This window comes from Cynocephalus volans, chromosome 8, assembly GCF_027409185.1.
Source record: "Cynocephalus volans isolate mCynVol1 chromosome 8, mCynVol1.pri, whole genome shotgun sequence".
In the NCBI taxonomy this organism is placed as follows: Eukaryota; Metazoa; Chordata; class Mammalia; order Dermoptera; family Cynocephalidae; genus Cynocephalus; species Cynocephalus volans.
In genome coordinates, this window is record NC_084467.1 from 134,456,684 (window position 1) to 134,466,968 (window position 10,285).

At 40.5% G+C, this 10,285-nt stretch overlaps 1 protein-coding gene across 4 annotated transcripts in view; it reads left to right on the forward strand.

The window, feature by feature from the left end:
• RASAL2 (RAS protein activator like 2) overlaps positions 1-10,072 on the forward strand; it is a 347,490-nt gene extending 337,418 nt beyond the window's left edge. For 3 of the 4 annotated variants that reach the window (XM_063104403.1, XM_063104404.1, XM_063104405.1), the window contains exons 16-18: positions 211-413; positions 1,642-1,729; positions 7,265-10,072. In XM_063104403.1, coding sequence (XP_062960473.1) covers positions 211-413; positions 1,642-1,729; positions 7,265-7,429 — 456 coding nt within the window. In that variant the 3' untranslated portion in view covers positions 7,430-10,072. The remainder of the gene's footprint in view (positions 1-210; positions 414-1,641; positions 1,730-7,264) is intronic. The other variant, XM_063104406.1, reaches the window with a different exon arrangement.
• The last annotated feature ends 213 nt before the right edge of the window (positions 10,073-10,285 follow it).

Sequence of the window (10,285 nt, forward strand, 5' to 3'; positions counted from 1 at the left end):
ATTTTAGAGGGAGGGCAAGGCTCCATTAACATTTGTGCCAGCTGATAATTTTAAAGAACACTAGCAGCAGCATAGGGAATGGCAGCTCAGGCATTATCTAGCTACAGTGCCTAGAGTTTCGTTGTTAAAAAGTAAATCGCTAATTCCTAAAACCAGTGTAACTCTAGATTTTCTCTCCTTGTCTTTGGTGCCTTTTCTCCTCTGCTCTAGTATGAACAAGAAATTACTAAGCTGAAGGAGCGCCTGAGAGTGTCCAGCCGGCGGCTGGAGGAGTATGAACGCCGGTTGCTGGTGCAGGAGCAGCAGATGCAGAAGCTGCTGCTGGAATACAAGGCCCGGCTGGAGGACAGCGAGGAGCGGCTCCGCAGACAACAGGAAGAGAAAGACTGCCAGATGAAAAGCATCATCAGCAGGTTAGAGGACCACCTGGTGGCAGGCGTGGGCTAGATGGGGGTACAGAGAGGTGGGGAGGTGATGCAAAGAATCTTAAAGGAATGGCAACAAAGCCATTTTCAACCCTGTGGATACTCTGTGGTACTCAGTACAAATGTGGTGAGTGACTATATCTCTTCAAATATCCTAATATGAGACCTAGGGCACTTCCTTTGAAAATAAAGGTAGGCTGTTTTCCTTTAACCATAACAATGAGAAAAATAATAAAAACTTAGTGGCTCACTTTAGAAGTCTTAGAGAAGGACTAGGTTTAAAAAATCTAAATTTCCAATGTCCAAGCCTAACTTAGTTTTTCAAAACAAGTCCAGAAACATGGAAAGGAGTTTCACTGGATATCTTTAGGGCCAGAGGACAGAGAGAGAGTGTCACAGATGCCAAGGGAAAATAAGGAGTGTTCAATTTTACCAAGTACTTACATAGTACTTACTGTGGGTCACCACTTTTCTAAGCGCTTTACAACTTCTGAGATAGGCATTATTATTATTCTCATTTTACAAATAAACAGGCAGCAGATTCATTAAGTCTCTTGCCCAAGGTCACATAGTTAATGATGCAGCAAGATTTGAACCCAGACAGTCAGGCTCCAGAGTCCATGCTCATTACCACATGCTTCAATATTGTCAAGTGCTATGGACAGGTCAAATAAACGGAGGACAAAAAAGGTTTTTTGTTTTGATAATATGGACGTAATTGGCAGTCTTACTGAAAGTCATTTAAATATAGCTACGGAGTTAAATATCAGTGGGTAAAGATATGAATGATGGATGAGAAAGAAACTAGACCTACCAAGTATAAAGTACTCCTTGAGGATGCTTAGCTGTGCAAGGAAAGAAAGGTAGGACAGTGGTTACAGGTTAACTTGACATTAAGAGAGGGTTGTTTTTTTGTTGGTTGGTTTGATACTCTAAGGTGAAATAAGTTGTGCTGAGGGAAGGATCTGATAGAGGAGAGGGAGAAAATGATTATGGTAATACTGTTTCAAAGGAGATGAAACTGCATGGGATCTGGTCACAGAGAAATCAACCTTGCATGTCTTCTTCCAAGGTGGGAGAGAAGAAAGATGTTTGCAGGCCTTTTATTAGGAAGGACTGGAAATATTGAACTATAATGAGTTTTGAGTTTCTTGTTCTCTACATTACCTAGCCCTCTCTTTGAAAATATTGACATTTCCTTCCTGCTACATTCTAGGCTAATGGCTGTAGAAGAGGAATTGAAGAAGGATCATGCTGAGATGCAAGCAGTTATTGATGCAAAGCAGAAAATAATTGACGCACAGGTAAGCAGGCTCTGAATCTAGTAGAAGGCACTTGTTTACAATAACTGTTATTTCCTGACTTCCCACCCTTGCAAATGCCAAGGCAGGTACTGGAAAATGGGTCATTGAAACGTTCTCGGCATTACCTTTTGAAAATTAAATGAGTTTCTGTGTGACCTCCATTACTTTTTTTTTCTTTCACTGGTGACAAGTCTGTTAACCCAGCAAAGTAATAGTGTACTTAGTGCAGTTGCTTGACAAATCTCTACTTAGTGCATGATGGAGTTTGCTTCTTTCCTTATGTAAAGGAGGGCTTTCTCCAAGGGGATGATGGAGAAAAGTGCACTGCATGTGTCTGGCTTGTGACCTCCACTGACCATTGCTTGGCTGTGCTGTTGACGGTCTTGTCAGTCACGTCCACTGCCATCAACCTCTAGCCCCAGGCAGTAATAGAATTGTAGGGGAAAGATAAGGTGGTAAAATGTACCTTTTCTCGTTAGTCTTTTGATTCAGGGTTTGGAATTGCTGCTTGGAATGTGCTTGGCTGCCCTTCTTTGTTGTGCTTAGAGAGCCTCTTTTGATAAAACAAAAAAAGGAAAGGTAGATGAAATCAGAACCTATGCCTCCACTCACCATAGCTTACACCTGTGACACCAATGGGATGATGGCTGCCAGGAGCACCTCACAGGGACACATCAGTTATCACAGGAGGCAGGAAATGTTTCTAACTCCTTTTCACTTTATCAATGCAAAAAATATGTTTGTATTTATCAGAGTGAAACAAATAATAAAATGCAGGTACAGTTTTTTAGCACCTCCCTGAAGACAACCCAGCCAGGTTTGCATTTCTCACCCCTAAGCCATGAAATAAAAATTAGACTAAGGACTTTATGCATAGATGTTCTGCTCCCTTCTCTACGTATCAGCCAGCAGTCCGTATATGTTAGAGCCCCCAATATCCTTAAACATGCACTTCACAGTCTAGTTTCCTTACAGGGTCAATGTGGGATGGGGGTTATTTTTTAAAGGAATTGGGATTGAAGCTGGAAGCATAGCCATGGGAAGAATGCTTCATGGGCCTCATACTCCTTCAAACACACTAGACGTGGAGGTTGGGTGTGGGTTGTGATGCTCTCTTATCAGAATAGCTCTCCCAAATATTTTGGATTCTTGAACTCTGTAGTTTCTGGACATTGAGACCTGCTAAGAACCAAAAGAAAGGTCTGTTGTAATTATCTTACGTGGTCCTTTTTTAGAAAACTTTCTAGGTATCCCCAAGGTGGGTGAGGGAAGGGTGGTAGAGACAAAGCCATCTTGCTATATATACATACTGTAAAAATTCATCCCAGAGGGCCGGCCCCGTGGCTCATTAGGGAGAGTGCAGCGCTGGTAGCGCCGAGGCCTCGGGTTCGGATCCTACATAGGGATGGCTGGTGCGCTCACTGGCTGAGCATGGTGCAGGCAACACCGTGCCGAGGGTTGCGATCCCCTTACCGGTCCAAAAAAAAAAAAAAAGATTCATCCCAGAGGCTTAGGAGAAACAAGCCTGGATAAAGAAAGCAATTTAGTCTGGAAAACTAGTGTTAAGTTTTCACTTTTGGAATTTCAATATAGCAATATAAAGCAGGGAGAGTTCTATTAATAATCACACCAGGAGAAATTTTAGTACTAAATAAGATAAAACAGACCTTGTTAATAATTTCAGCTGATCTAAAACTATCAGTCTTAGGTAGAGGGAGCTTGAGTGTGTCACAGTAATGGCTCTGTGCTGACAAGACAGCCTCATCATTAGTTCCTGAAGATTTCTACCCCACCCCGCCCCTATTTTGACATCTAAGGCAAGATGACTGACTGGATATGAAGCAGAAATCATAGTCATAGAAGATGAAAGCGAGAGAGGGAATCTGATATATCAGGGCTCAAAAGCTCTGGAAAGCAAGGACCTTCTCTCAGTTAACCAGGAGAGTGTCACTGTGCAGGGATGGGAGAAATGTTATCCTCAAAGCCGCAGCCAGTATCAGACTTACAGTCTGGCTAAACTAGTTAACGTTTTGAGTCCATACCTCAAGGCAGTGATTTTCACATGGTTTGGTTCCCTGGACTATTTTGATGGAACCAAAGCGACTTTCCTTAGATCAATATCCAGCTGCTCCTACTGACCACTCAACAACAAGGACCACTCTCAACTAATAGGTCACATCATGCTGGGTTTGGTTAAACATAATAAATTACCTACCTAAATGTGGGCATTACTGTATAATAAATTATTCTGACAGACACACGCTATGGATCCCTAAAGAGTACTTCGAGAATCCACTAGACCACATTTTGAAAACCATTGCACCAGGCATAGCACAAGTCATAAACACTAAAGGTAGTCAAAAATAAAATGATAGAGTCCTTAAAAGAAAGGTTTCTCAACTCCAGCTGTTAGCTTACTAATACATTAAGATCTTATTATAGCAAAAGATTTTGAACATCCTTTGGCATCCTTTGTAATGAATGACTTTTTATATTAGATCCTTTCTTTTGTAAGGATAAATCTTACCTCTTAAGTGTTTGATAGAGCAGAGCAGCCCTTCTGGCATCATTAAATAGAAGGAAAACATGTTTGGGAGTGAAAGTTTCCCAGAGATGTAACCATACATCCTGACATGCGCTTTGGTGCTACTGGTAGCAAATAATAGTTCTGAATGAATACATTTGCTTTCCTTATGCTAGAGTTGAACCCAACACTTCTCAAAACACTATCAGCCAGGTGCCTGTTGAACCGGTTTTCATCTCTCAGCAGCCCTGTGCTCTCACAGGAAAGGCTTGTCCCTGTATTCAACCTCTCTCTCTCCTTGAGTCAGTTCATGCTACAGGGCACAGGCCTGCGTCAGCCGCTTTCTAACTGGAACTGCATAAGGATGAGCACTCCATTTGGCGAGTGGCAGGATCACCTGTTCTGGACCTTGTAGCTTGGACAGGGGATCCTAATGATGGTACTAAGGATCCATGGTCTGATAAATATCAGACCAGGGAATATACCGCCTTTAACCCCCAAATGTGAGAGACACTGTGACTCCCAGGATTTCTCCATGTGAGTGGGATGGAGAACAGAGAAGGGCTTCCTCCTAGGAGAAGCAAAGCGTCTGCCTAGTTACTGTTGCAAGTGATATCTCCGCTGTGTTAAATTACAGGTCATAAATGGAGATGAAATTATTCAAACAGGCAAGTAAACCTGTCCGTTCTCTAGCTGAGCAGTTCCCAGCCCTGGCCCAGTGTGCTGGCCTCCTACACATTCCAGCTCCTGCTGCTCCCCACCTTGAACCCACCCTGTCAGGCATGGACTAGATCGCTTTGCCTTCCAGTCCAGGCAGAACTGAAATGTCAGAGCTCTTTTGCCAACTGAACCTGACTTTCGAAAGTCCCTATTTGATTTTTTTCTTTTACTTTTCGTTTTATTTTGAGAGGTTGGCAGTCGGGGGGATTACAAAGGGAGTCTCTCTACTTGGAAACTTTCAGCCATGTAGTAGGGAGGTTGCTTGGCTTCAGTTGTTACCTTTGTAGGCAATAAATAATTAAAATCATTCTTAGCCTTCTTTTTGACCCTTTAAGAATCAAATAAGTTTTCGTGTATGACTGATTTTTTTGGGTGATCCCTGGAAAACCCTGCTTTCCTTAGTATTGGGGCCTTATAATTTAACCCAATACTGAAGTTTCTTTTCTTTTTTAATCATTTCAAGAAATTCCTAGTTGATCTGTTTAGAGATCATTCCTAACCACAGGGATGGGGTATATCATATTTGGCTCCTACCTCTTGTTTTTGGTAACCACTGGCCAGTCCTTACTGGCTTTAAAAAAATGTATGTGCTTGTTATCTCAGTAATCTCCATGGACTAAGTTTTTTTAAAAAATCAGCAGATCTTTTTTTCTTTGAGTTTTGCTTACCCTTAAAATTAGTTATCTTCCCAAAATAAAAAGCATCTTATACCAGATTATACTAGAGGTGTGTTAATAATGCTGATTTTATATATCTTACCACCTGAGTTCTCCATCAGGGAAAGGAAGACTTTTTTTAAGTGATAATAACAAGCATGAGCTTTTTTTTTTTTTTCTAAGTACTTCTGAAACTATGACTACCAGCACTACTGCCATACAAATCTCCCCAGCAAAGCAGGCGATAAGAGGAAAGCATTACTTGATGCCGTAGTTGTATGTGGTTTTACCTAGATTTTCCTCCAGGGCAGTGTCTGCACTGTGCACGCTCCTGGCAGCATATGTCCCAGAAGAGCAGTGCTATCTGGTGGCCTGTGAAGCTACTGCTTTAATAGCAAGGAGTAGCATCAACCCTTTGTCCTCCTACCTCCTCCCTGAACTTTTCCATGACTGACCTTTACCATGCTTTTCCCTGAGTAAATTCAAAAACTCCCAGGTTAGGAAGGCTCCTTTTGGCTTTGGGGTTGTTCTTCATGTGCTGTTTTCTTTTTGATTTCATGGGCATAGGTAAAGACTATCCTTCTCTGCGTTAACTTGTTTTCTGAAAAATATGTACTTTGTGTTAGAGAAGTTCTGGAATGATTTACCTAGCTGCTGAAGTAAGGTTAGGGTGTCTCTCCTAATGTTTGAGACTGATGATGTTTTGATGGGATGATTTTTTTTTTTTTTTTTAATTCAGATGGTCCCACTTTCCTTTAAATTGCCTTTTTTTTCTTTTTCTTTTCTTTTTTTTTTTTCTGCCCATTTTTCCCCTTGTTTTTTTGTGTGTGTGTTCAACAACACTTGGTTCCAAAATATTGGTTCTAAAGCATTTGGGTTTTTTGCAGAGACTCAAAAGTAAAATGTAAGCAGTTTCCTTATTGGGCAGCTTTCCCGGAGTAACTCTGAGCTGGAATGGGTCTAGGAGCCTGTGTTCTCTGTTTGTTCTCATGTGTTATGTTTATGGCATCCCCCTTTCAGCCACATCTCCCTCCCCATATTCAAGTAACTCCTTGGTCTGAGCTTTTGGCTGCTTTTTTCCCCTCTTGCTGTTGCATCCTCACCTTATTGGTGACTCTAAACTGCCACCATGTATTGTTTTAATTTTGAGCACAATGTGAATTCTTTCCAAATGTGACTTATATGTCCTCTCTCAAGGCTAAGAACCCATAGATCACATGCACTTCTCCTCTGTGAAATGAAACCTCTGGTGCTTCTTTCTTTGCCACTTCATTTCCGTGTTTCAGTTTTGACCAGAAGCACTTAGTACAGTAAGGCAGCTTGACACCCCTGTTGCACAGTCTGAAGGACCAAGTGGTGTCATTTCTACATGATGGCCTAACTTCCCAAGAGATTATTCATAACAAGTCCTGCTGTGCTGAAAGGAAAAAGTAGAGAGAAAATAAATGGAGACCCATTGGGCTGAGGGGAAGCTGAACTTGACCAGTGTGCAGAAAGAGGCAGAGACGTTCCATTTGTCTGGGAAGCACCATGCGTATTGCTGTTTGAGAGAAAGCATTGGACTAGTCATTCAGTAAAGAAAGAGTGTTATTTCCTATATGTAGCCTGAATAAAGCCATGATTGGTGTGTTGTAGGAAAAACGGATCGTGTCCCTGGATTCAGCCAACACCAGACTGATGAGCGCACTGACCCAAGTGAAGGAGCGGTACAGCATGCAGGTCCGCAATGGCATCTCCCCCACCAACCCCACCAAGCTTTCCATCACGGAGAATGGTGAATTCAAAAACAGCAGCTGCTGACGGGCTTTGTGAACAGAGAGACTATGGAAGGAGACAGAAGGAAATTGACCTGTTCTCCTATCCCCAGCCCCTCCAGGTTTACAGAATGTTGCTACTTCAAAATGGCGATGTGGTGAGAAACTCTTGAATGGAGAAAGAAACTTTGTCTTTCAGGGCATAAGGCAAAGACTTCCAAGGTCAATGCTTTTCCCCCATGTCTCTATGTACATAGGGAACTTGGTTCTGGGCCATGTACAGAAAATACCACTGTAATATACCAAAAGGAAGTTAATAATGTAGATTACCTTTTTAATTATTGCTATTTTTATTATTGTTTTCCTCTTGTTGAAAGCACTGCAATTGTTAGAGGAGGAAAAGTAGGAACTATGTGTGAGTGAGAAATGAGCCTGTGGGTTCAGTAGGTAGAGACCACATATCTATCTGGTAGAAGCACAGGGAGTGCAATAGGATAGGACATCGTCAGAATGAATTTTTCAGGGATTCATCTGCCAGTTAAAAAACCCTACTCTGGCCCCCTTCTCCTTTAGGAAAACGTGCAAATATCAGTATCCATACAAAATAATAATTTATCCCACTGGTCAACCAAGACTGGTTCAGGTTGGACAGCTAATCTGATTTGAGAATTCACTATCTCAGAGGACACAGATAAAAGCTGTTGCATCAAAATTGGACTTTAGGAGTGATTTCTGTTGAACTCCTGTCAATATGTTTATTTCCTCTGTCCACAGCAGGTAGGAATTTTCTGTTTTAGATAGGGGGCTTTTTTTTTTTTTTTTTTTTTTTTATTACCCCAATTGCAATAAAGGGTGTTCTTTTTCCTCTTTAAAGTTTACAAAACTATGAATATTTGTGTCTCTACATAGCATCTTCCTCATCATATGTCCTGTGCTCTTTCCTCCCCGTGGTGGGAGCAGTCATCACTTACTCTCCACTGGAGAGGTTATTCAGATGTGCTGTTCATAGCCATCTGACATAAACAACACCCTTTCTTCCACACAGAAAAGGGCTAACCAAACCATAGCAGGAATTCCTGAATATTTCCTATTTTTAAAAAAATTCTATTTGTAAGTTATGATTTTTGTTTGGAATAAAAATTTTTTCCCTTGTACTAGGAGATCTATGGGCAGGGTAATTTTATCTCCATCTTTAACTTTTAAATTGCTGCTTCTTCCTCTTATTCTCTCAGTTAAATTTGGAAAGGAAATCCAAATCTGAAGCATCACTCTCTTAAAAGTAATGATTATTCTTGTATAAAAAAGAAGAAAAGAAAAAAAGTGTGAGGGTAGCAAATTTCAATTGTTACTCCCATACTCTTGGTAGATTTGTCCTAACAACACAGTTTTAACATTTGTCATCCATGGCTTTATTATAGGACAGAAAAAGTCATGAAAACTAATTTATTTCCTTTCTTCCAGAGGTGTGAAATGTCATCTTGAATGCAACCTCTGTTATCAGAAGTATGGAATGTTACATATTAAACAGACATTATATAAATGCAAATATATATACATATATATTCACACATATGTACATAAACTACACAAATAGGAAAAGTTCATGCCTTCTATGCTTTCAGATATAATGTTAAAAGGGTCTTAAATCTCTTTCAGCAAGATCTAAGCAATTGTTTTATTTTGAGAAAGCAACAGCATTTCTCAAGTTAATGACGTTTATTTTAAATTATAAACTGTAAGGTTTTTTTTTTAATAAAAGGGGAGGAAAGAAAAAGACCCGAGGGAGCCATATGCATGGAGTGAGGGTTTCTACATAACAGAATATTTATAGGGGAACAAGAGAAGACAGACAGTGCCCTCTTTTGAGTGAAGCCCAGATGTAGACACCAAAACTTCCTTTTCACTGAGTCCCAGGCTTGCATTCCAGCCTCTTGATATCTGCCCTCTCTCAGGTGGATTTCTGTGTTGGACCTTAGATTTCAGCAACCTCACCATGGTCCCCAACCTACAACCTTTTAAAGCAATTTCCTTCATAACAGCCCTTGTTTCTGCCAGACAGAGATCTAAATCAGGAGCTTCTCACTGTCTTATCTGATCTGCAGACTTCATGCCCAGCTATTTTGGCACTTGTGTATTTTCTTGACCCTTGGCAATTATTTTACAAAGTCTTATCTCTTCCCTCCAAGATAAAGGCACACTGTGGGCAAAATCACTTATTTTAATAGGAAAAAGAGGTTACTGATTCTGAAGTAGTGCCCTTTGTTGGGAGAGGGGGAATATAAACATAGATCTGTTCTTGTTTGTGGCCTTTCTCAGTTCTAGCCATGTTTAATTCATTCTTTGTAAAAGCCTTCAATTGTGCCACAGAAAACCTGGTAAAAGAACTGTCAGTTTCCGTGGCCTTAATTATGTAACGTGGGTGATGTCTTGCCACTGGGGTTTGGAAGCTCTCAGGTGTTGGTTATGGATTACAGAGGGCTGATAAAATTATCTGTATTGGGATTAGGAGGAGACACAGAAAATCAAATGTGTTTTTGATGGATGCACTGTATCTTATTAGCATTGTAGGAGCTTCTTGGAGGGCTGTCTACATTGGAAGATTAAATGCCCAAAATGTTGAGACAGATTATTCAGCCTTCTGCTATCAGTTTGTCTTGAATAAAGAGAAGAGTAAAAAAAAAAAAAAAAAAAAAAATGAGGGTTAGAAGTAAGCTAAAAGTTCAAAGTTGTTGCCAGACATTAAATTTTAGATTATCCTTTGGGCCTGTTCCTATCCAAATATTTTTCTGAATATTTCTTTAGAGAGTGCTGTAATCTATAGAAATTATTCCAACAAAAAAATTTATTTAATGTGGAAGAAAGCAGCAACGAGTGATAATTTTTATGGAGTTGTGTTGCTTAA